Genomic DNA, 26,568 nt, shown 5'->3' on the forward strand with positions numbered 1-26,568 from the left:
ACTGTGTTGCAGATATCTACTGAAGTTAGCATGCTAACAAACTATCCCCGGCCCATTCTTTTCTCACAATAGCAGCTTGCAGTCCTCTGGCAGAGCAGGGCGTTGATCGGCGCCCAAAGTCTTGTTTTTGTTGCCTCCAGAGCGAGAGTCCTGGTCGTAGCAGCTGCATGAAGCTAACTAGCTAACTGCATTTACAGTTAACGGTTACACTGGTGGTATGCTGTGCCCCTACTTGTTTGGAGTAGCAATTTGACAGGTGGATGATTTCGACATATTGCAACTTTAATTTGTCTCTTGTGAGTCATGGAAATGTGCAAACATATGTAATTACTGGGATAACACACAAAAAAGATTCAACTGGCAGCTACTCTGGAACTGGGTACAAGCTTGGTGCTGTTCTGCAGGTGGAAAGAGGTTCATACGTCACACTGACAGAACAAGCGCAGCTGCCAGTAGACAACTTTTTCTGCCGTTAGTAGTCAACATTATAAGCTGATATTTTCTCACGTTTCTTCATTAAACTGCTCCTTTTCTTCCTTTTTTTGTCCAACTAAATATCCCACAGTTTAAATCTTTCTTGTTTCATTGTTGACATGATTTATGATCATAATGGTTCACAACTAATAATGAACAATTATTCAACAAACGTTCATTTTGTTTTAACATTCCAGTTAATTATTGCATCATATTTCCAGTTTATTTTCTACTGATGTTTCATAATAAAAAAAATGATTTGTTCAAACATCTTAACATCTTTATTAAGCAAATAACATTATAAATAAAAAAGTGCATAGAAAAATTAAACAGGTTTAGAAATATGTATACAAATATTTACAAACTCAAGGTTTATTTGTACATGGTAACAAAGACGTAAATTTAAAGATCACATATTTTCTCATTTGTATGTCTTTTACACTTACTTTAAAATAACCCTACTATATATTTATATATATATATTTATTTTTATATATGTGTATATATAACATACAGCTTTCTTAACAGATTCTGGGAGAGATGGTCATGATAACTTAAGGTTTTGACTAGTGCTTTGCATCCTTCATTGCAAACATACACACAACATGACACACACGCACGCACACACGCACGCACGCACGCACACACACCAGCTTTGCAGGACATTAAAACCAACCTACACTTAAATTATCATCCTCTCTTTTTGCATCAGTATTCCCAAACATCTGTATAAACAGCTGAGGTAGAATCCTTGCAAGGAGTTGGGAGTGACTCTGCTCTTGTTGTCAGATAGGTGATTGACACAAGTTAATCTGGGCTCCATCCCAGTGATTGGACATGCAAGAAGGAAAAGGGCAATAAAATCAGGACAAAACATGATGCAAATTTGCTCTAATAAGTCTGAAAAGAAAAAGGTTTGGGGGGAAAATAAACAGATGATCATGGGCTTGGGGAGGCAAACAGTGCTCACTTTACTCCTGTGGCTGATTCTAAGACGTCAGTTAATCTACCATAACAAAAAATAAAATAAAAATGATTCTTTAAAAATACCTGCTTTAGAACAATTTCTGTCATAAAGGCTTAAATGCATGACACAACTGCCCCAAAAGAAAATTCAAGTAAATTACTGAAACAAAAAGGACATCATTCGTAAACAAAACAAAAAAAAGAGATACAATTGGGGGAGGTCTCCTAATACACTAGACTGCCACCGTTTATACAAAGCACAACCTTTAACCATTAAAAATAGAAATCTAAACACGAATAAATAGAACTACCAATTTGAACAGTGTGTGAATTAGATAAGCCTCATCAATGACAGCGCTGAACATCGACTAAGAACAACATTAAACATTATTTTAAGGTGCTGAGTGCATTCTCAGCTCCACTTTAGACTCAATGTTCTCTGCAACAGCAACATCTACAAAGTCTCAACAAGCCTGGTGCAGGAGCTGAATACACACACACACTCAGTGGCTATGCTTTATACCAGTGCTCTCCCTGATTAAGAGATAAACTGTAACGAGTTTCACAATGATGACAATAGTTTGTATGTTTGATGGTTATTTATGTGCAACTGTAGGGCAGCAAAGTCTTATTGCAATAGGTATTGAGCATCTGCCATGAGAGTAATAAAATATATATTTAAAAAACTGATATTCACCACAACTCTTCACTTTTGGCTTGGGTAGTGTTTGCTACATACACTGTACATCAAGAAAAAAAAAAGCACGTCTTAAAAGACATGTTTCTGTCTTCATAAATATGACACTGACTGAAACCGTTACATGGCAATAACCTACTTTAAACTCAAAATGGAAAGAGCAGGTGAAAAACAGCAGATGTATGATCTAAAGTGTGAAACTTAGCAGACACTTTGTATTCCAATGACGATAAGAGTACTGCTTGAGTGCATAAATTTAAGAGAAATGGTCTCAGCAGGGTGAATCAACAGCTAAACGATTCCTGATTTGCAGGACACCTTAGTCCAACTAATGACTTTAAAGACCTTTGAAAGCTTAGCACCATGTTTGTTTTGTTATTCACAAAAAGAAAAAAGTCTAAAAAGAACAAATATTAACAACGTGTGAAGTGTTAAATGTAAGATAAAACACACAAATAAAGGTTTGGGTAAATGTATGGCTCAAGAACTGACTTCACCACTGCACGGATGGGGCTATTATGTACCCATCACTGGAGGATGGAGCATGATTACAAGTGTACTATAGACAGATATACCACCCACCCCACAAACATGATTCAAACAGATAAGGCTTGACGTGTGAAGAAATTCTGTTGGTGTCATCCATACTGATCCAGGAAACCCCTATGTTTTGAACATCCGGTTTAAAAGTCAGTTGTCTTGTACACCTAAACCACTTCCTCAACAATATGAACCGCTGTGCCAGCTGTACATCTGAACTCTTCACAGGCAGAAGTACCTTGTGAACTTATATCAGGCAAGAAACTTTTCAGAAAGTTAATGCATTTTCTGTGCAGGTTCTTCTTCTTCTACTCCAATCGATAAAATGTCCACATATCATTTCTGAGCCGCCAAATATTCCTGACCGGTCTCATAGTGGCTAATTCCCCTGCTGTGCGGACTGCCCGCGGCCTCCCCAAGCCCAATCCAGTGCCACCTTAAGTTAAGGCTTACTAGTAAACAGGATCCTCTCCTTTCTTTACGAGGGATGACTCAGTTGAGGAAACGGCGACAGCGCCGAGCCCCACAGTTACAATTGAGTTTGTTGCTGGCGTCTTCAATGGGGAACTTGTAGTCATAAGTCAGCTCCTCCCCTCTGTAGATCTTTCGAAGAGCAAAGATGACGATGTGCTTCCGGCCTTCCACGTTGATCACTCGCGAGTAGCAGTTGGGTTCACAGGAGTGGTTGATGAATCTTGCTGCGTTGCCGTGCATGGTTGCATCCACCACATCAAAGTCATCAATGCGGAACATGTAACAGCCAATACCCTGCAAAGGCAAACAATGAAAGCTATTGATACATCCTTTGACCTTTTTCAACTTTAGCCCTCAATAACTGACCTACATCCGAATGAAAACGATCACAGAAACAGAAACCCAACCTACCTTGCCGTCATAGTACTTCTCCCTTTTATCAGTGAGCACTGCGCGAATGACGATGCCTGCATACTCGATAACCATCTCCCCTGCTTCAATGTTCCTCTTGCAGAAAAGACCACGCCCATGGATGGCAGACCTGCAACAGAGACACCAAAAGTCAGTACTGGTTAGGTCAGACATGTTTATTTTTCTGGATGCTCAAGAGGTCAACAGTGATCATTTGATTATTAACTCGACTCATTCTAGCAAACGACAGCGGGGGAAAAAAAGGGATTCCATCATTGAATTAATAAAATCCCAAACAGTGGGCTAGCACACCAACAAATATATCATATCTAATAAATATAGTAAAAAAAATTGTTTGAGATGTTTTGATACTGGTCAAAAATGTTTCTGCCCAACTACAACCACCAGAACTGCAAACACAGTAGACTCTTTGTCCTTTTTCAAAGTTGTTTTATCTTTTTTCTGCAACCGCAAGTAATGGCACATGTGGGAAACAGCTGTTGTAAGTTAACTGCACCATCTGTACAATAGAAGTCTGTAGTCAATTAGAGATTCCAGAGGCATGTGAAAAAAACAAGGTAATCATGCTGCATTCATTAAACAAGGATGATGAAGAGCAATGGCTGTACACCATTTGTTTTTATACTACGCCTTGGTTCGATCATCTACAGTACATTTTTTTCCACTACTCCACCCACAGATTTCCCCCAAATTGCTTTGATGACACATTTGGATCGCTTCCAGAATGTTACTCATCAGCTCCTGCGGGAGTTGCACTTTTGTTATAAACTGCCATAAATCTTGAATGCACTGCAGTTGCAATTAAATTTAGATGACGTGCACTTGAATTCAATGGACAGAGCTCATATGTTATCGTCATGTGTTATCTGATGCTAAACCAGATTCAGATTAAAACATTCACATTCACACAGGTGCAGGTTTCGTTTAAAAAATCTTTGCATGTGAAATTCAGGTAAATTACTAGTATGTGAACAGAATACATTATATATTTTAAACTGTTTTTCTATTTTTCATAAATACCACTACCTTCCAAAATGTAGTCTTGGCTATGAATTGCATCTCTGTGGATTGTATTTTCATGCTGATTGGTCTGTAGACTTATTGATTAGAAACACCTGTCTTACACACTATGTAAGTCTGACAATTGCTGTCTTCCATTCTTAAGAAGGCAAGATGAGTCTTTGATTAAAACCGTTTTGCACTGAGGTGTTTTTGTCACCACAACGTTCCAAAAAGACGTGATTGCAACTTCTTGTTTGAGTCACTTTGGACACAACCGTCACAAAATGTCTGTTTAGAAAATTCAAATGTGTTTTATAGTTTAATTGTGCCCATCGAAGAAGTTACAAACCCAACATTGTTGTGCTAATAGTTTTTAAGCGTTACATATAATTTGCAAATGTAGTTCTGTGCTGACCTGTACACGCCAACAGCCTCCTTGGAAGTCCTTTCCAGATGTCTGAAGCGCATGGCCATGGGCAACTCCAAACTAGTGGCCCGTCTGAGAGAGAGAGCAGACAATGATTCACCAAAAACATCCAGAAAAGATTATTTTGCAACTTTTTTAAACAAAATGGCCTGAATGGTTTAAGTATTTAAAAAATATATATAGACAACTTTCAACCTTTCACCTTAAAGTTAACCATTCGAGTTTCAATACCAAAATTGCAGAAAAAAATGACTCAGAAGTAGGTTGTTAATTTAGTAAAACTGTTGAGAGAATTTTTCTTTTTAAGAATGAAACAGCAAAGAGCTTTTTGAAGTATTAAGACAACGTTTAACCCAGGAAACATCTACAACTGTGTGAAGCCTGACCTTGTGGACTTCAAAAGAACCTCATCTTCCTCATCATCGTAAGGCCCAATGTCAGGAAGCTGTCTATGCTGAGAAGCCAGGAAATTAAAGATGTCAAATGTGGACTTCCTGTTAGGAAAAAAGAGAAAATGGTATCAGGTCTAGATGGGTATGGACACATTAATCAACATTTAAAAAGTGAAAAACTAAAATCAAAAATTAGTTAAAACATCACAATTTATCATTTGCAATCCTCTATCACCTGTACTCAATTTTTTTTCCACCCAAATTTTGATTAGATAATAGATTCAGTAAAGACTCAAGATCCATAAGAAGAACTAGATAGAAGAAGAGAATGAAAATGTATCAAAATGATTTCTGTGCCCATCTCGACTGTCATTTCTGTGTTCTCATTAAGGATAATACGGATGTTGAAAACACTACAATTTACCACTAGACATGTTAACCAGAACAACTTGATATATTGAAGATTCATTAGTGTAACAGTAATTGGTCTACATACCTAAGGTACAGCTCGGAGCGCGCACAGCCACTGGGATTGACAGGAAGATCATCCTCCTGGCTGAACTGTTTGAAGAAACGGAAGGTGTGCCGTTGACAGCGATGGGCTCCTTGAAGTTGCTCCAACAAGAACAAAACAGCGTCATGGACCAGACCCAGCATACGGGCACCGGTGATTCTCTGAAAGGTCAGAGGTCTCAACCTTGCTATTGCTCGTGCCTCCTGCACCCCGTCTATCACTGCTTTCCAAGCCACTGAAGGGAGAATTGAGAATTAGGTGTCATAAAAAGAACGCACTGAACAAAAGTGGTGACAAAATTACAATATCATGAAACTAATTTCATTATTTTGAGAAATTTCATTGGTTCTGAGACTGTCAAGATTATTTAAGGGCATTTGTGAGAAATATTTTGTATGAAGTATTAGCCTTACCCTCAATACTGTCTGCCTCTACGCTGAAGCCATCATCACTGGTTATCTCAAATTTCAAGTGTGGCTGTTCTCTGCTTGTGTGACATTCCTCATCCTCGTCAGATGGTGGTGGTTCTTCATCTGAAGTAGAATCGGCGCCTAATGAAATACAATTTGTTGAGCGCAAATATTTTTCAATTCACAGCAATCATTAAATTAAGCAGTTTAAACTCAAGAATACCAGAGTATTTCTTCCAGTCAGTCAGGGTGCTGTGTCCCACTGGTTCCCAAGCATGTGGTTTGCCTTGTTCGCCCCGAGACATATAATCCCAAGGCTCTGATCTGAGAGAGATAAGAAACAGAAGTTTTTCTAAAATCAGATTTTTTTTTTTTTTTTTTTTTAAACACAAAATTAATTTTCTTCCATTGGTCACCAAATGCACTCAATGTTAATGCAATTAACTGTTTCCAGGAACCACAAAGTGAACACTGATGCTGCAATTGTCTCATAATCCCAAAATGTGAAATATGTAATTCATAAATCAAATGAAAGCTTTAACGAAATCGCGGAAAAAACAGCATAACTTGTCATTGGTGCAACAAACTCTTACAAGTGTGTACATTCACATTAACTCCAATTTTTTTTTACTTCTTGTGTTCCTTTTCAGCAGGTTACATCTCATAGTTAAGATTAAAGCTGCAACAACTAGTCAATTAGCCTATTACCTGATCGAAGTTAGTGATAATGGGTTAGGTAGTTAATATTTGGTTTTCCTGCCACTCAAACGTGCTAATTTGCTGCTTTTCTGTGTCAATTGAAGCAACATTGTTTAACTTTTTTACCTTAAAATGAAAGCTTCAAAATAATTTTGATGGTAATGTCTCTCATAATAAGGTGAATGGTGCATCTGTCTCAGTCACTCCGCCCCCCCCATCACTTGTTTCTGCACTATGTAACTTCAGTGAGGGGAGGATCACAGCGTTACAAAATGTTTACTTCAAGATACAAGTTCTCAACACATAACATTGTTATGAAGTAATGAGTTTTGTTTGTAGTTGGCAGCTACATCACGCCTGACAAAGTGTTACAGACCTGGGATTTGTCTTTACAACACTGGTGTTGCGTTTGGAAACGGTGTGCCAAATCAGACAAAATGCCATTTTCTACATAATGTTGCTTTGAAAAAAAGAAAAATGAATCATCAGTTGCAGCTCTATTTAAGACAAATTAAATCTTACCCTGAGCTATCAGTATCGCTTATATGCTCCTCCTTTAACTCGTCCAGGTTCAGCACTCCTTTCACTGTTGGGGTCTTTATGCGCACTCCGGACGCCCTGCTGGAGATGCTTGCAAAGGTAGGCCGGCGGCGCTCCTCCTCCTCGATGATGGGCTCCGGTTGTACGAAGTCAACTTTACACTTCTTTGTGACGATACGGTCTGAAAGCGAAGACACTCTCTTCATCCGGACATGGGTGCGAGGGCGTGGTGCAGGAGCCGGAGCTGCAGCCGGAGGGGGAGCTGGTGTTGGTGATGGAGAGCGAGGCAATGCTGGGGGTTCCGGTTCAATTAGTAGGCCAGGTGGCAAAACCAGTGAGGAAGGGCTTAGTGTTCGAAGCCCACTCCACTTGGGGGTGTAGTTACTCGCCATGGCTTGGTTGATAATTGCTTGCGCACTTTCAGCAGGAGTCATGGGAGGATTCTCAGCTGATGGAGCAGGCTGCCCTGAGGCCTTGGAGGACTTGGATTTTTTGGATGCACTTGACTCCTTCTTTTTCTTAGATTTTTTCGACTCTGGAACAGTTTCATCTTTTGATGTTTTTGCAGTCTTCCTTGGCTTCTTCACATTAACTGATGCCACTGCCCCATTGTTATTGTGAGTGAGCAGCTGTGTTATTGTGGTTGGATTCTGATTTGTGGGTGTAACCGTTGGAGGAGCTGCTGTTGCTATGCTGGCCACGGCGGGGGGAGCAGTCATATTACCAGCTGCTGCTAGTGTGGCTGACAGTGCATTGCTTTGCAAAAGGCTGGCGATCTGAGTGACACAGTTGTAAGAGGGGGAGGTAGGAGTGGGCAGCTGAAAAGTGTTACTTTCTGGGTTCTTCACAAAGATCTGCCCAAGACGGTTCACCAGCAGGACATGTGGTGTAGGATCCACATTTGGACCTCCAACCTCCTTCACAGTCAGAATGGCATGCCCAGGTAAAGCCTGGGGAACCACTGGGTGTTGGGGTTCTAAAGCTGGCCTGGGTGTAGAAAAGTTGATGGAGATTGTGTGGCCAGATGTAGCTTCCTTCTGCACGGATGAAGAGCTGTAACCATTTACGATCACAGGGGCTGAGGTGGTGTGGACTGTTGTTGGAGCAGCTGAACACTGTGTTGTCAGTCCAGAAAGAGATGATATTGGTGCAGAGGAAGAAACAATGGTAACAGCTGTTGAACCCGCTGGCTGTGTTTGTGTGGAGTAGATGGGTAGAGTGATTGTTCCACTAGTTCCTGCTGGGAGACAAGTGCCTGACGTAGCTGATAACACTGGATCGTTTTGAGGGGCCACGTTTAGCAGTGTTTGCGTCACATCTTCGACAGGACTGAGTGTGGTAAATTTAGTAGACAAAGGCTCCATGGAGGAGAAGGTTGTTGCGTCCTGTGAGGAGGTTACTGGCTGAAGTGTGATACTTGTTAGGGGAGGCTGACTGAAACCTGGTAAACAGGAGTACATCTGCAGGGAGTCTACAAGGCCTCGAGAGGAGTTCTGCACATCCGTAGACATTAAGGGGGAGGGCTGAAGAAGATCCAGCAGAGTACCCTGACTGTTATTAGCAGATTTTGCTAATGAGGGATCCATTGCATCGGCTGTTGCATGGTTCATCGACACAGTAGACCCCTCAATTGATGATACAAAGTGGCTGCTGTCAGGCTCTGAGTTCAGGGGTTTACGAGATTCAGACTGTGTGCCTTCCAGCAAAGGAACCATCTCAGTTAAATGTGGACTTGTGTCACATCTCTCAAGAACAAGAGGTGTTCCAGAGGCAAAACCTAAACTGGAACTCTGGAGTAAGTCCTCTGAATAAGAGATCTCAGGCACCTTTGTGAGTAAGTTAGGCAGAGCATCGTGAACTGGAGTAGGAAGCACGGTCTCCTGATTTAACAAAGGAGTGTCAGAGCTTTGCTCTTTTAGTGGAGAGTTTCTGGAAATGTGTGGAGAAACAGATCCCATATTGTCCTTCTTGGATGGGTTGGCATCACAGGATTTAGGCGGATCAGGAGTTGAACTATCTGTAGGTCTTCTGCTGGCAACTGAGAGGGTGACTGATGAGGAATCTGTGTGCTTATCCTTGGATGATGCTTCGGGGAACAGACTCTGAACCGCCTGTGTGTTGTTTGCAGTTTCAGATTCAGGGACATTTTTATTGTTTAGGTTTTTGGCTGGCATCTGAGCTCGACTAGAACCCTCAACTTTCTGACCATCGTTGTTCACTATACTTGCATCGCTCTCTGTACCGTCGTCTACACCATCGAGCTGAGCCATAGGCCGCGAGGAAGGGGAGGAGGGAGACTTGGAACGATCTTTTGATGAAGGACAGCTAACTATTGTCCGCGAGAAGTCAAAATAGTGCTCCATATCATCATCAGAGGAGGTGCTGCCCAAGTCATCCCTGGCTGAGGCTGCAGACCGTGGCAGGTTGGCAACAAGGGTCTTCCTCTTGTTTACCTCTTGGGTTCTTCCCCAAAATTCCTCCTGATCATCACCTTCCACCACTATTTGCCCCTCACAGTTCATTGCCACACCTTCATTCAGGAGTGTCTCTTCAATCTCCAGCTCTGCCCTCATCTCTTGGCCGAGACTCAAGCTGGGATCCTTGTGAAATGAACTATAGGGAAATTCTTCCTCACCCTTCCGTTGGTCTAAGTCCCCCTGTGGTGATGTACCATTTGCTGGAGAGACATCCTCAGGTTCTGGTGAGGCTAAGAAATTGTGCGGCACCTCGACTGAGTCTGACTGGCTGAGATCAAATGACAAGCGATGTCTGGGTAGATGTTGTACAGATGGAGAGAAAGACAGACTTGGAGAGGGAAAGCTGCCCGCACTATCCTGCCAGGTAGACTGGGGAAAGAAAGATGAAGTACAATGAGTCATTGTGTTTCCAGGGCATCGGACTGAGGAAGCACTTCTGCCTCCGACTGGGCGGGATGTTGGAGAATTTATCAGGTTGTCTGAAGCACCGAGTGGAAACAGTGGGGAAGTTGGAACGGATTTTCCGGCACGGAGGGTGATCGGTCCAGTCAGAGGGCCCAGAGGAGGGGGGGGCATGTGACTGCGGGGGCCTGTTGTCTGTGAGTGTGGGTTGTGGCGACGAACTCGTCGAGTGTCCTCCAGATCGCTTATGGTTAATATGTGGTGGGGTTTCAGCTGGGTTAGCCCTACGAAGAAATCAAAATGAATCCACAGCTTTAGACTTTTGTGCTTTTCATTTGATCAACATATTTTTTCATTAGTGAATTTAAATAATTGTATTCAAAATCCCCAAAATGTTATGATAAATAAATGTTATATATTTTACCTGGGGATGGCAGAGGTCGGGACATCCCTCCAGCTGGTCGCCTGGCTTGAGGATAGCTGGGAATCTTTGGCCTTGCACCGAGATCTGACTTAAGGGGAGGTCCAGGGACAAAGGTTTCGTCCATTGGGGGTTGAGGTTCTGTTATATCAGTCTCTTGGGCTTCAGACTCTAAAGATTTATAAAAACAGTTTGTGAAACCATTAGTGTCTATATTAACTCACTTCCTGTTGTACTGCTTTTTTACAGGAGTAAAATACGCACCAGGGAGTGGACAAGGGCTGTGAGCAATCGTGTGATTGTCTCCTTGGTTAGGCATCTCCTCCACAGGCTTCTCAGGGAGAACAGGTCGGACCTCCCGGACTGTACATGTGTATTTGCACCGGCGCAATGGATTTACTGTACTCCAGTACCAACGAGAGCACCTTAGGAAGGAAAAACAAAGTTTAAAAAGTCCTTCATCCATGTTGCAAACATGACTTATTTATTTAACATGTTTGAAAAGATAAACGCAACTTACTGAAAACCCACAGGATACAGTTGTCCTTTGCTGGCTGAAAGTTCTGTCAGCACACCCAGTCTGTCTATCTGTAAGGAACCTGTGTGGTGACAATGTGGATAACAATTATTAGTAAATCATAAGCTCATATTAGTAAATGTTAGAGTGATTAGGAAACTACCGAAAAGAAAGGAGCTTACCAATCATCACGTTGATTAATTCTGGTTCCAGTCCGGTCAAGAACTTTCTGCGGAGGCTAATGCCCTCAAAATCCACGTACACTCTGCGGTTTACTTCAAATTCTTGACCAGTTATCATCTGTAGAACAAAGGAAGATGAGTCATAATAAATCCCAGAATTACAAACCTTTAAACTGATACAGTAAGAGACAAGATGAATGAGCAGAACTTACAGTGCCACTGATGAGATGCCGGTGTTTGTAGCAGTAGACCTTCTTATCATCCTGGAACACACAGTGACGGGAGCGTGCACACATGAAGTGATAGTTGCTTTGACAAGATGTCAGGCAGCAGCCCACTGTGGCACCGGTCTGGTTGCAGCGTTCACACCGCTAAGAGGGGGTTAGAGATTGATGTGGGCAAAAGATGAAATGTGAAGAGTCAGTAATAAAGGAAAAGCAGTCAATTACAGGAATGTGTATTTGTTTACGATCTGTGGCTATTTGTTTCACTCTCGAAAAAATCAATATCTATTTAGTTTGACAGTGAGATTGTGTGGGACTACACAGTATTAAACTGACAGATAAATCCATTTAAAGATAGATTAACAACTAACCATCAGGCGGCCCCTTGTGACAGCACTGTGTACATGTAGTAGAGAGCCATTATCTTCCTCAAACACCTCAGCTGACCACAGACAGCAGTTGACATGTGCCCACTCATTTTGGCCCAAGAACAGCAACCTGCCTGCTTCCTATGGACCAACAACATAAAGTAATTTGTGAGGAACAATCATTGTCATATGCACAGTATTTACAATCAGTTTAGTTATTGGGTTGGGTATTCAAAATGTAATGTTTAATGCATTACTTACATTAGGTTTGAGGTCTCCATATTTTTGGCACAAAGAGCACTGTCTCTCATCATCCTTAGACCATCCGGTATCAAAATCAGCTTTTGAAAGCCGCCCCCTTTTCCCTATATATAAAAACATAGATAAAAGACTTTAACAATGCAAAAGATTTTTTTTTTTTAAAATAACATTTTTTATCATCTCCCCTGACAGCATTACCTTTGAATTTGAGCCTGACAGCCCTGCTGGTTTTGAAGTGGTTTCGGCTTGTTGGCTCCCCAGACATTGGAGAAACTGCCTCCTCTTCCTTTAAATCTAAGCTTTGTCCATTGTCCTCCTGCAGGAGCCCCAGCGGAGCCATGGACAAGAGCTCCTCTCTCTCCTGCCACTGGGCATAAACATGCTCCATTGTAGGAGGATGAACAGCACTGGACAGCATCCCCCTATTGAAGAAAGTTCAAGAGATTAAAAGCAAATCAATATTTCTTTAAAAACTCTACAGTGCTTGCAACTTTCATACATGTAAATAAGTAGTTATACACTACACCAAATTGATAATTATGATGAAGGACTAACCTGCCATATATGCACTGAGTAATAATCAAGTTGATTACCATTTGTATACAAAGCAGTAAATGGAAACCATTACTCACATGGGCAAGTCTTTGGTACAAGGGTTCCACACCTTTGGGTCTTGGCTGTTGAACCAATTAAATACTTCCTCGAGGAGCTAAAGAGAAAAATCACATCAGTCACTTATAAATGCTACCTCACCTGCATTCCTACAAATTATTACATAGCATCACTTTTACAGTAGGAAAAAATGTTTACAGACAATTCTCAGTAATCTGAGTGCTACTTTTTTTGTTTATACAGCACCTTTAAGTAGTAAGAGCGAGCCAGGGCAGTGGGTCTCTGCTCCTCTGGAAGATCCTCCTCTTGCTCAAGCCTCTTTCGTACCACCTGAACCACATCTTCATGGAACATTTTCTGTAAAACAACAAAAAATTAATTTCATATCGATTAGGCTGTATATCTTAGTTTCAACAACTCAGTTAATAATTTCAACTATGAAATGTCAAAAAATGTGTAAAAATGCTCATTAAAATACCTAGAGACCAAAGTGACTACTTTTGTCCAACCAACAGTCTAAAACCCAACACACAGAAAGGAGAGATTGTGTACTCACCAATGTGGTATAAAGGCCTTTGTCAAACTTCTTGCCTACAGCTCGGAGGTCACAGGCTGGTTGTCCTTCGATCCCGCTGTCGGGATCAACCGATTTCTCACACTGCAGCAGAAACCAAACCATAATTGACACCCCACATCAGTATTTACACAAAAGTTAGATTAATATAAATGAGCAGTAAAGCATTCTTCTAAAGGCATCTAATGAAATTTAAGTTTTGCAAGCACTCTAACATTAACACATCATGTAACTGTCTTATTTGTCACATCATTGTACATTTAATTCATTAAAAAGAAGGTTGAGTCTCCTACCTGTGAGCAGGTTACAAGATGCTGGGTGAGGGTGGAGGAAAGCAAGCAGGCCAACACCTTCTCCACCCCAGCCCTGAGCTCAATGTAGAGCAGCTCTCTCCAGGCACTGGGCTGGGTCACACTGCACGGCCGACAGGAATACACCACACTCTCGGGCAGGCTGGACAGGATCTCATACAGCTCATCTGAAATTAGTTTACAGGAATGGAGGTTTAGTGAAAAGCACTACATGTGCCCCTGCTACATGAAGCAGGGCTTTGTATGCACGCTTAGAAAATAATAGGAAGTAAGTATCCTTAGTACAACCTTTTTATTCCCTTTACTTTGTTTTAAGTTATGCAAATATACCTTAATACACCTGCGACCTTACACTTCATAATTTAATTAAGTTTGACACAGCTTTAGCGTTAATGGTTACTACTTACTACTTTCATCCTCAGAAAGATAGAGAATAAAAATCACCTGTTAGATCCTCACACTTGGCATGCACCCAGTGGTTACAGGTGCCACATTGCATCATCTGACTGTCATAGTCATTATCCTCATAGCACTTGAAGCAGATTGGACAGTAGTTACCTTATGAGAAGAAAAGAAGAGATTAGCCTCAACATAGATCAGTGATGTTGGTAGATTATAAAAGAGCTGTGAGATGAGCAAATGTACTGAAGGTAAATACTCACCAAGCTCATACAGTTTTGAACAATCTGGACAGAGTCCTTTGTCGTGGTTCCAGTCAGTGTCCCAACTCTTCCCCGGTGTGACACTACAACTTTTACACCTGATGCATGTCATACAGACCTGCACACAAACCATTGTATTAGGGCCAGCGCAGCAATCAATGTACTCAAACCTCACAATGCTTCATTGAACATACATGAGTTTTAAAGAAGCGTGAACCTACCCAAGCTTTCCTCTTCTTGTTTTGTTTTGGATAGTTGGGTCCCAGACAGGAAGCATGATAACAGTTCTGGCATCGTTCACACTCCAACAATGGCTGAGGGAGACATGAAAAGTGTAAAGCTTAAAGACTGAACTGCATTAACATGAAGAAGTAAAATGGAGTAAAGCCGCTGTACCTTTGACTGCTTGTTTTTTCTGCCGCACACATGGCAAAACTTGCAGCGGCGACAGCACCAGTTTTCCTTGTTTTCCTCAGAGGGGCGCTCCGCTGGATCAAGGCAAAACTGGTGGAAAGGCTCACAGCATACTTGGCAATACAGCATCTGGAAAAAGAAAATCACAAAAACATTTGAATTTCAAAATGAGATGATGATGATGATGAGATTTACTGTCGTTTTTATCTCCACTTGCTGATAAAACATTGTCAGTCACTAGCGACACACATGGATCATGTGATCATGGACTATTTCCATTAAACAGAGCAAAATCAAGTAGTTACCTCATGTTGCCCTTTACTGGCACAAAGGAAGCAGACATAGGGTGGCATGAGCGGTGCAGAGGTTAATATACTCAAACCACCCATATTCCAGACATTCTCCAAATTACAATCCTCCTGAAAACAAACACACCATGTACACAACAATATTAACAGCTGAGAAAAGACTGCTCACTGCAGTTACCAACAAAATACTAGAGTATGTCTGCTGACCAATAACATTAGGAAAACAAAACAGATACATATGTAATCCTTTACATCATGATCACAGTATTTACAGGCTGTACATCCATTTTGCAATAAAAATATCAACAGGGACCTCTAGTGGACAAAAATAACAACTACAATGGCAATAATTTATGATATGTGCAACTCTATTATGACACTATTGACATTAACCACTGATCATCATTCATCATATATAAGCTGTTTTTATATTCCAATCCATGTGATGTATTGTAACAAGTGACCTACCTTGAAGTCGACCCTGATTTTGTGAGTAGGTTTCGAGCACTCGACTTCTCTCTGCTCAAATCCATGGGCCAGGGCAGCCAGGACGCTGGGAGGAGTCTGCTCCAAAGGACCCTGGGAAACAACCAAAACATGAATGTGGGCAGTAATGGACACACTTGCTTTTAAATACAAACTCTCATACATGAGCAGTTGGGCCAGAATATCAGGACTCAAAGTTTTGCTGCTTTGTCTTTTGTGATCTCATTAAAAAAGTGTCACATTACATTGTGCAAAGCTGGAAGTTAAAAAGAAAGATATTTCCGTGTGGGCCAGGGATTACTCGGCACTAACCTGCTGCTTAGTGGATTTATTTATGTTTGATGCAAGGGGTTTAAAGTTCCACTGTGGATATCTACAGCATAGGTTTAGACTTATAGCTCACCTGTTGATAGCAGCACAGCAACACTAGACGGATGTATTGTTCTTGATCTGGCCATATTGTGCTTTAATAACATTTCAAACAGTAACCGTTTTTACATGCCTTCGCTCACTTTGTGGTACGCAGTGTTGTAGTAGTGTTGTCATGATACCAAAATTTAGATTACTTTGATACCATGCCTTGGAAAATATTGATATTCTATAACATGTTGTGGTACTGTGGCTTGTGTACTGTGTGATAAGCACAACAGCATTTGAGGGAAGTGCGTGTGAGGCGGCAGAACTATGTGGGCACTGCAGTGGTGTGTGTGCTAACTTGCTGTTGGAGCGGGTGGAGAGCGAGAAAGCACAGCTGGCATCAGCATCGATGTGGAAAATAAGTATTGAAATATTCAGTGCTGATATTTATCGATATTTCTATATTTTTACTAATATGAAATAACATTGGGCCATGACGTACTTCTAGAACTAAAGTTGCATCCAGTTAACATCTCTTTTCCTCTGTCTCATTACTGAATGTGTGATTACTGCTACATAATTGACATGTTTATGTTCAATCATATTATTTTGGTCTCAGTAATCATTGGATTTGCAGGGGAGATTTCCTTGCTAGATGTGTGTTACTCAAAAGAGTGTCTAGAGTCTTTCTTTAACTTCATGAAAAATCAAACTTTTAGGAGAAAACACAAGCAGCACATAATGACCAATCACAGCTCTTGTGGTCTCCATGTGGCACTGCTGTAACCGCTACAGCTATGACATGTACTTACATTTTTGAGGAAGTGCATGTTAGCCTATGGCGCAGATAGTGTGGCTCAGTAACTATGAAGAAACCCCTTAACACACCACCATAAATCAAGCTCAAGTTTAGCACATGTCCCATGTGAAAATGGATGTGAACACATTAGCCATAGTTGAGTACAGATTGTAGTAGACAATGTAGTTCGATTGAATGGATGTTGGAAAGGCACCACAGTGTTATACACCTTAGTTGAGGAGTGGTTGAACAAGAATTAGAACCAACAGCTACCAGTGCCTTATTTGGGAAAAAATAAAACTGCAGAAATGGACAGCATGTCCTGGATTTGCGTAAAGGAACAGGAAGGAATGAAGGAGCCAAAAACTGGCAGGATAACAGCGACACTGTATTTGGCATGTTCTCAGAGACAAAACTGGCAGGTTGGTGTCACAGGATTGTGACAATATGTAATAATTTGGATCAATCAACGCAGTGTGCCAGAGCTGGCCAGCAGACCTTGTTGAAAATGCTGCACAGCCTTATCAAACACTAAACAAAACGGCCACAAATACAAGCTGTGTTAATAAAATTCAGAATTACTTACCTTCTCAGGTTTACGTCGACTACTTGGTACACGATGTGAACTGGACTTTCGATGCCTGACTTCATCATCGGAAATGTCTCCAAGGAATCCATCCAGTGACACAAAGTCTTTAGACGACAGAAAAAAAAAACTTATAAAGATAACAAGGCACATCACAAAGACTACAGCTCTATATTATATGTCAGCAGATGCGTATCATCTGTGGTGTTGAAGATAAAAATATTCATAACGTATTGAGCATCTATCTTATCAGGTTCCTGAATGTTAATTTACCATCACTGAAACGGGGTCCAGCACCCCTTCTCCTGGCTGGCGAGGCAGAACTCTGGAAAGCTTTGTCATCTAGATCGGAGTCGTAGTCCACCAGATCGAAGTAGACGCGGGGTTTCACAACGCGCTTCGGCTGCTTCCTTACAGACGGACTGTGGCTGTCACCATGGAGACCAGATGGCGAGTCCGCAGCACCGTCGTTCCCTTCGTCATTGCTCGAATGACCCCCGCTGAGAGAGGACCGCCGTCGCTTAGAGGCACCTAAAAAGAAAGGAGTGGCATTTAACTGACATGTAACGAACGATTGAATGTCCGTACTGCAGCAACAGAAATTACCTTTTGGTGCAGTTCTTCCACTCAGTCTGCGTGCTTTTCTCTCTTCAATTTGATCACATCTCTTATACCTTGTGGTTAAAGGAAAAAAAACAGTCTCTTAATAATTTTTTAACACTGATGAGCTCCTCCTACGACTAAGAATCAAGTATCGGTCAACTTACACACAACACTGTCGTTTGGTATTGGGACCACCAAATTTGGGTTTGTCGAGGCAGTTCATGCATTTGCCGCAGTCGTCCTCGTGGTTGCAGCCTTTGCATACACCGCACCTTCGAGAGCGATAACCAAATGGCCCGAGTCCTTTCCGTTTCACAAAATTCGACGGCTTCTTGACCTTGGTGACCTTTGGATCTGACAGCCCAGGACTGTCTGATTCAGAGGGAGACCCGACATCTGAAGCAACAACACACATTCATCCGTAAGTCAGTTAAGTAGTTGATTATTCATGTTTCAGGATGCGGTCGCAGTAGCAGATAATTTGGTTGCAGAAATATGATTTGGACTCACACTCAGTAACTAATATATTGTCTATTAAAACTTTTCTAAGTATATATAATCAAATATTTGTTTTCCTTCCACAAATAAAGGGATAAAAATACGAGTTCAGAAACATCATAGATAAGCTGATGGACATATACTGACGGGTTAATCATAAATTACTCTGATTCAATGCTTCTGTCTGCAAAAAAAAAAATATATATATATATAATTTCTCCATCCTCTGCCAGGATAGAGAAGCTACAGCTGCTGCCATAAAGTCATCACTTTCAAGTTATTCGAAATTCAATGTCTAAAGAAAGCAAATCCAGATAATTCTGCCAGTCAGTTTACACTCACCTTTAGTGTTGTCTGAAGGGGAAATGCCAGTTCTTTCATGAAGAGGCAAGGCGCTAAGCCTGGGAATGTCATCTGGCACTAAAGCTCGAGGCTGCCCCAGCACCACTGAGGCAGCACGACACACATGCTTGATACGCGGACCTCCTGCTCTACGGAACTCCTGGCACAGCGGGGAGAAGAGCTGCGGCTGGACAAAAAAGTCCAATCAGGATAGAAGCAATGATGTACATGGGGCTGGAATTGAACATGGGCTTTTTTTTTCAGTTCTGAATAATTTGTCATATATTTTAGTGCAGTATAACAGAACAGAAGAAGTTTTCTTTTGCCCTGTTTCAACTACAGCAGAGGGTTAAATAAACAACAACTAAGACTGGTGAACCCAGAGACAGAAACAAGATTTTAAGTTAAAACCAATTTATGCCTTGGGCCTTTGGATTTGCGCACTTACTTGTCCTTGTGGTGGTTCGGTCTTGACTGGAACATCAGCATCAAGCTGAACCCTCTGCTTCCTCCTTCTCTTAGAGGTCACATCTCGAGACCTGGCGCCAGTTGGGCCAGATAACAGCTACAGGGGTAACAGGCAAAAACAAGATATCAATACAGTTTTTCTCATCTACGACAGCTGCTATTACATCATATTTATCTAATAATGACATAGAACTTGAGCTTGTGGTGATCGTGATCGTACCCCTGACGACTTAAGCTGTTTCTGCTGGTCGATCTTAATGAGCTGGACCTTGGCTTTCCTGAGGAGATTGAACATTCTTTTATTTGCACCAGTGAGGCGTGCTCTTTGTGAAGCTCCCTTCTCCACAGATCCAAGATAATCGCCTGAGTTCTGTTGTGGCTGCAGCTCTCCTGTGGATATAAAGTAATATATGACAATATTTGGTCCACAGTGAGTAGTAAAACAAATGTTGTTTGCTAAGTATTAAATAATGTGATGATTTTCAATCATTCTGCTTACCTGAGTGAAGTTGGGCCGTCTCTTGCCCTGCTAAGTCCTCCTCTTTACCGTGCTGAAATGCATGGGACTTGGAGTTTAAAGCCCTAACGCACACAGAAACTTTTCTCACCACTCCAGGAGAATCGAGGTCTTCAATCTTCAGCTTGGATTTGTCCTTCTCTGCTGTTGTATTCCGCTGCCTAAGGCTTATGCTCATGGCCTCATCATCGAGTCCTTCTGCTAAATCAACAGGAGGCTGAGGGGGTTTACTTATACAATCCATCTCTGCTGTGTTTTTGCTCTTGGGAAGTCCCATGTGTGCCTTCTTTAGCCTTTGATAAATCTTGAGGTGAGCTGCTTGTTTGTTAAACTTTGGGGAACTTTTCCTTTTCTGTGCATCCAGTAGGTCAGTAGACAGTTCTGTGGGCTTATCGACTGGTGTAGATAAAAACAGATCCTCACATTTGCTCTCTGGAGATTTGTCCAGTGTATACACTTCCTCGCTTGACTCTTCTGGCACAGGCCACTTGAAGTTAGAGTTCTTCAGAAGAGACTTCTTCTCAATTTTGCCACTTTTTCTCTCAGAGAATAAGCTTTCAGCTATATCGAGGTTCTCATCGAGGTCCTGAGCTGAAAACAGATCAACATCCAACTGAGCTTCACTCAGTATGTCCTCCTCATCAACTGGCAGGATAGGAGATATTGCTCTGCCTGTACCTTCATCTCGCCTCTTTCCTGGACGCACTGGCAAACCCAGTTGTAGGCCCTTCTTTGGAGAGTTTCTCCGAGGCAATACCGACATTCCAGCGTCATCCATAAACCTTTGCGGGGTCTTGATCACTCGTGAGGATCTGGCACTTACAACTGGCATAATGAAGTGCTTGATGTTTTTTACAAACTTTGATTTTCCAGGCTGGGCATCTACAACATCTGCTTGCGCCCCGTCGACCAGTGTGTCCGTTTCTTCCTGCTTCAAACTATCTTTCTCGAGCCCTATTTCTATGAGCTGGGAAATGATTTTAGCTTGCGGTTTTGGCCTTTTAGTCCCAAACAGTTGAAGACCTGCCTGTTTCTTTTTGTACTTTTTATGAATACCAATAAGTTTGGAGCTTGGGGCCAGTGTGGTAGCTGCCAATGGGGTGGAGATGTCACACTCCTCCTCAACGGGTTTTGGACTATTTTCAGAATATTTAAGTGGAGCAAACTTCCCATCTCTGCTCCTGTGCCTGTGTTTCGGACGCTGCCCAATCAAACTTTTACGCCTCTTTTTTATCTTTTTGAGAGATTTCTTTTGTAGGCACGGTGTTTTTGGATCACTGACTTGACTTTCTGACACTACCGATTGCTGACTATCTATCAACTGAATGTCCGTTTCCTCTTTTACCGGTGGCTGTATCTGCTCTTCTTCCACTGACACAGTGTCCTGTTTGGCCTCAGGCTGTGTGCAGTCTTTTGTTTCTGACTGAGCTACCTCTGTTACTAAAGGCTGAGTATCTTCCTTCAGCACAGCCTCTGTGATAGTAGCTTCAGCTGTAGCCAACTCTGTGTTGACAGCAGTTTCAGGAGAGACAACAGCCTTCTTCCTCTGAACGGACCTCTTTTTCCCCAATTTATTATTTCTACATCTTCTAGGTTTGGAAGGCACAGGCACTGGTTTGGCCTCGTCGATCTGTGGTTCGACCTCATTCTCCACCTCATTCTCCACCTTCTGCTGAGAAACTTCATCTGGCACCTGTAGGGGATCGCCAGCGATCTTTGAGGAATCCTTCTCTGGAACTTCAGAGGAGTTTACACTGATCGCCTGTGAGGGCTCCTCAGCCAAAACCTGACAGGAGTTTGTAGGAAGACCGTTTGAGCTGGAATCTTCAGTTGACGCCTGAGAAGAATCTTCAACATGCACCTGCAAAGTTTCTTCAACCTTGGGACTCGCTCTTAACCTCCGTTTCTGGGTGGTCGCTGGCTTCTGACTGACAGACTTTGTCTGTGGTGAATCTAAGCTTGATGTTCTCCTCCTTAGTCTCCTAGTTGGCGTGACTTCAGTATCCGGACATGATGACTTATCCTCAGTAACTTCAATGAGGTCTTTTGGAACATCATCTTTCTTTTCAGGCACAGGACTAACTTGCTGAATTAAAAAGGAGGGCTTTGAGCTTTTGTGTTTACCAGGAGAGGAGACCTTTTTGATCTGAAGAGGTGGGACTTTGCCACAATCCGTTTTTGTACTTTCTTGTGGAGGTGTTTCATTTATGTGCTGCACTTCAACTTCCACCTGTAAAGTGGACTTTTCCTCAAATGACTCTTCAGCCGTGTTTTGGGAATCTGTCTCATTTTGGTCCACGCTTGTACTCTCTTGTGGGGCTGAGTTATCCAGATTAGATTTTTTATCCACCCCCTTCAAACTCCTGTTGACACTGGTGTCACAAGAAGTGGACTGATCCACTTCTCTCAAAGTCTTCTCTATTACTTTGACAGTTTTTTCTGCACTCCGTGTCCGAGTCAATCCTTTCTCTAATGTTAAGGTCCAGACAAATTTTTTCACTTTCTTTTTTCGAGTGGACTTCTTCTCACTGGGTGGTGCATCATATTTTGGGTTTCTGACCTTTTTCAACTTTAAACTTGGGACCCTCATTTCCTCATTTTTCAAAGACAAATTGTCACTGCATTGTGCAGCCAAATTATCAGTCTCTGTGGGTGATGGACCGTGGTTTTCTGGTGCCGTGGTATCCTTATTCAGCCTCTTGCTCTGCCTTCGCCTGTCACTTCTCGCTGATGGATTTGCCTCCACTGTTTTCGAAACTTCTGGTTTTGACTCCTCCAAAAGGGCATCACTTTTACTCAGCGTTTCTTGTTCAGCTGCGCTGTCTGAGACTTTTTTAGAGAGTGGGCAAGTGACCCTGTTGCTCCTTCGTATCACTTGTTGACTAACTTCAGAACTTTGCTCTGTCACACTTTCCTTATGCTTTGACTTTTTTGCATTCATTTTTGGCTCTACCGTCCCGCTCTCCTTTACAGTGTTGAGTAGATCAGTTGATTTTCTATCTTTTGATTTTTGGTCATCAACCACAGCTTTGGCGCTCGTCTGGCAGACGGGCTCTGTCTTTGAAGCAGATCTTCCACGCCTTCTTGCAGGTACAGTCCCCCCTCCCTTGTCCTCTGTGCCATGTTTATCCTCATGTGGTTCAGTTTTTAATTTGACATGAGCACTTGAAATCTGGTCACCCTGAATGTCCTTGGCTTGAGGCTGATCCTGAATTCCTTTCATCTTCAACTTCTTCCCAGATTTTTTATTAGGCTCCTTGATGGTTTTTATTTTCTTTTTGGCCACCAACTTTATAGTAATCCTCGGTGCTGCTGATGAGGCTCCACTTTTAGTCGACTGTCGATCCATAGTGTTTTTTCCTTTCGATCCTTTCCTGCAATCCTTTGCAGGCTCTGTTTCAGGAGATAAGCTGTGTATTCCCTCCAAAGATTTGACATCTTTTACAGGATCAGGTGGGGTGATAGCTGCCTCCACTGCTGGCGTTTTGAGCGGTAGCTTCTCACTTTGTCGTTTAGACTTTGTGTTGACAGCATCACCTACAAAAATAAATGATTTCTTTAATTAAATTGTGCTGCATGCTTAATTCAAACTTTAATTTGTGATTTATTTAAAAAATTACATCAAATGTGTTTTGTGGTGCAGTAATATATTTGCCTTTACCTTTGGAAGGGTTTTGTCGTGAATATACACCTCCTTTGGAGCCTTTTCTCTCAGCTTCAAATCCTCTGAAGTCATCTCCCTGAAGAAATATAAAGGCAATTAACACTTGCAGCAACTAAACACCACTCTGCTGGAGGCTCCCAAACCATCAGCAAAAAACAAAAAAATGTAAGTATTAACTTTTAACTCCAGAGCATGACCTTAGTTACCACTGCACACACTAAGCAGATGGGGTACACTGAAGCTCTCTCTGAATGTCCCTTATGAGGAATGGATTTGTGTCCAGCACAATTAAGATTTTATCAATACGCCTAGCATAACAATGTAATGGTGTCTTAGCAAATATGATCAACATGTCAAATAATAAAAACAGGTTATCTGATTAAGACTTTACAGCAATAATATCAATGACAGACAATGGACAATTGCTTTCATTTTTTCCGCATTCAAACCAAATCTTTTCATTCACCTCATCTGAGTTGTAATGCCTTGAACATGACTGGGACCTGCATTACTAACAACGAAAAATGTATTTAGCTGTTCGAGGAAACTCTTCCTGAGCTTTTCATGGTGCAGCTGCATGTAATCTACATCATTTACCACCTCATACAAACTCGGATCACTACAACCTTTGTGCAAATCACTCCTAAGCAGCGAACACCTACACGACCTACAAGGATAACGTTAGCTGGGTCTGTAATTACGATTCCCTCCAAGTACTGTACTTCTTCCTCATGCTCGCAGCTGTGACCCACAAGCATGCGAACGCCTTCATTCTCGAGGCATTAAAGCCTACGTGTGTACTAGCAGTGTGTTTTTAGTTTTAACAACAAGGGTGCAACTGGCTTTGGCACACTTCTGCACCACCATTTAAACCTGTCGTGCTTGGTAACATTAGCTAGCAATTAGCCGAAAGCGTCACTTCTGTCTGCAGAGAAGCTACCGAGCTTAAATTAAAACTTGGCTATGTGAATGTATAAACGCATGCAGACAAATACAACCCTGTTATATATCTACGTGCTGTTTTATTAAAACTAATAGGGCAGACAACTGTGCCCGCATCTGGGCAGCTTCTGAAAACAGAGCAGTTAGCAGTTAGCCGATGTGTAGAGTACACAGGCGCTAGCCTTCCCGTTCTTTGTGTTCGCTACTATTAGCTAGCTGCTACTCTGGCCCGGTAACGAGCGGGCCATACATGAAATAATTGCGATCCCTGTTTACAAATTGGCGTACTCACTCACTGTCCTTTTAAATAAATATCCTCTACTCGTGTTTTTTTTAAAGCTTAAATATTTTAATTTACATGACAACAAGTGAGGGAACAGTGTTAATGTAACTTAAACTGCTTTACTGCTTTGTTGAAGTGGTATTTTGTGTTGCGACTGTTCATTAAATGTCATGGAAAGCTGCACTGCTAACATTCGTTAGCATGTACGGTTAGCTCACCAAGCTTGACGCTAAAGTTAACGTTAGCCTAGCGAAGGGATGTTGACATTTCTCCATGGCACTAACCAGTCACACTGCTGTGGACAGCACTCATTCGTACACATTCAACGATCACACAAAATGTGAAAAGATGAAATAAAGATACTAACTCCTGGTTCGGTTTGGGACCTCACCTCTTCACTCCCACTAGAGCTGTATCCAGCCTGGCCAAGGGTCTGGTGGCTCGCCTCTATCCCAAGCAAGCGTAAGTGGGACTGGTCTTCGTTTAACGATAGAACCAGGTTTGCGGGCCTTGGCCCTCCGTTAGTCACATCATCAGCTTCTAAGCCTGATCGTCCGAGTTGCCATCGCTTCTCGGAGCGCAAACGACTGCGTGACGACCAAGGCCGACCGGGGAAACGACCTCTGGCCGTAGCGGTTCCACCTTGGCCTCCTACGGCAGCCGCGGTTGCTGATCCGCATCCCGCTGCCGCCATCATTGCTTCAACAACAACACACACCGACGGCTAGCAGTTCGAGGAGAGACAAGAGGGAAGGCGCGAGATGGGAGGGGGGGAGGCGCAATGCTGCAAGGGAAAGTGAGTTTTTTCGGCGAGTCTCCAGAGGAAAGAGTGGGTCGACCTCTGGTGGTGATAGTACGTCAATTCTCCATTCAGAAATCTAGACGCATTACATCTCAGACTGCCACTGAGCCACACAGAGATCAGTCAGCTTTATTTTATGACTCTTAATCCCGCTGATGATGGCCAGTTTAAGTGTTTCTTATTATTGCATAAATTCATTATTATGAGGAAAAAACATAATTATAGGATAGAATATGAAATCATGAGGTAGGCTATAAAGTCATAATTATGAGATAAAAATCATAATTATGAGGTATAAAGTCATTATTATGAAATAAAAGTCATAATTATGAGGAAAAAACATAATTACAGGATAGAAGTTGAAATTATGAGGTATAAGGTCATAATTATGAGATTAAAAAGTCAAAATAATGAGATATAAGTCATAACTGTGAGATAAAAGTCATAATCATGAGGAGAAAAACAAAATGATATGAGAGAGGTTGAAATTATGAGGTATAAAGTCATGATTATGGGATAAAAAGTCAAAATGTATATCTTAATTTTGACGTTTTATCTAAAGCTTTCAAATGATTAATTTATTTAATTAACAACCTTCATGCAGATTGATGAGATTTATCAGATAAGATTTATATAATTCTTTCCCATAGCTAGAACAGTAAAACTTGGGAATAGGAGAGTTCAGAATGGGTAATTAGGTCATTTTTCTTGTTTATCTAAAATTGCTTCAGTGACAATAAACTGAAAAATGAAAAAGGTGGCTCTGAAATGAAATCACAATCAAATCAGATCAAGTGATATAGTCTATGGAAAAGAAGGTTGAATCATCAATCAAAGCAGTCGTACTAAACATCTAAAGGGAGATTATTATGCAATGGGGCCTACACTTGCAGCAGATGGCAGTATGCATCCTTATTGTTA

General features: G+C 41.8%; 1 protein-coding gene across 2 annotated transcripts; it reads right to left on the reverse strand.

The window, feature by feature from the left end:
* Positions 1-770: 770 nt before the first annotated feature.
* Positions 771-25,573, reverse strand: kmt2bb (lysine (K)-specific methyltransferase 2Bb). 2 transcript variants are annotated; one of them, XM_084358620.1, is made up of 36 exons: positions 25,237-25,573; positions 23,618-23,696; positions 19,939-23,493; positions 19,660-19,829; positions 19,420-19,536; positions 18,972-19,158; positions 18,296-18,527; positions 18,135-18,202; positions 17,802-18,059; positions 17,529-17,635; positions 15,769-15,879; positions 15,298-15,411; positions 14,975-15,121; positions 14,800-14,892; positions 14,579-14,696; positions 14,361-14,474; positions 13,899-14,083; positions 13,588-13,689; positions 13,278-13,388; positions 13,052-13,128; positions 12,618-12,841; positions 12,420-12,523; positions 12,162-12,299; positions 11,779-11,937; positions 11,567-11,684; positions 11,388-11,466; positions 11,132-11,292; positions 10,871-11,038; positions 7,550-10,730; positions 6,552-6,652; positions 6,332-6,469; positions 5,901-6,153; positions 5,399-5,506; positions 5,001-5,084; positions 3,563-3,692; positions 771-3,445 (listed from the first exon to the last, which is right to left on the reverse strand). In XM_084358620.1, exons 1-36 carry the CDS (start codon positions 25,540-25,542, stop codon positions 3,170-3,172), a joined length of 11,673 nt encoding a protein of 3,890 aa, XP_084214746.1. In that variant the 5' UTR covers positions 25,543-25,573; the 3' UTR covers positions 771-3,169. The 2 variants fall into 2 exon arrangements, with proteins under 2 accessions (XP_084214746.1, XP_084214745.1); XM_084358619.1 differs by having other exon boundaries at positions 25,213-25,573.
* Between the last annotated feature and the right edge of the window lie 995 nt (positions 25,574-26,568).

Source organism: Pagrus pagrus (genome assembly GCF_965226575.1).
Source record: "Pagrus pagrus genome assembly, chromosome: 7".
NCBI classification, from domain to species: domain Eukaryota; kingdom Metazoa; phylum Chordata; class Actinopteri; order Spariformes; family Sparidae; genus Pagrus; species Pagrus pagrus.

What these genes read in the sequence shown, in the direction of transcription:
- kmt2bb (XM_084358619.1), bottom strand. Translation starts at nt 25,542, where the DNA reads ATGATGGCGGCAGCGGGATGCGGATCAGCAACCGCGGCTGCCGTAGGA. An exon ending in ACGACAAAACCCTTCCAAAG is followed by an intron (nt 23,494 to 23,617) that starts GTAAAGGCAAAT and finishes TTATTTTTGTAG; the next exon opens with GTGATGCTGTCAACACAAAG. An exon ending in AGAAGTACTATGACGGCAAG is followed by an intron (nt 3,446 to 3,562) that starts GTAGGTTGGGTT and finishes TTGCCTTTGCAG; the next exon opens with GGTATTGGCTGTTACATGTT.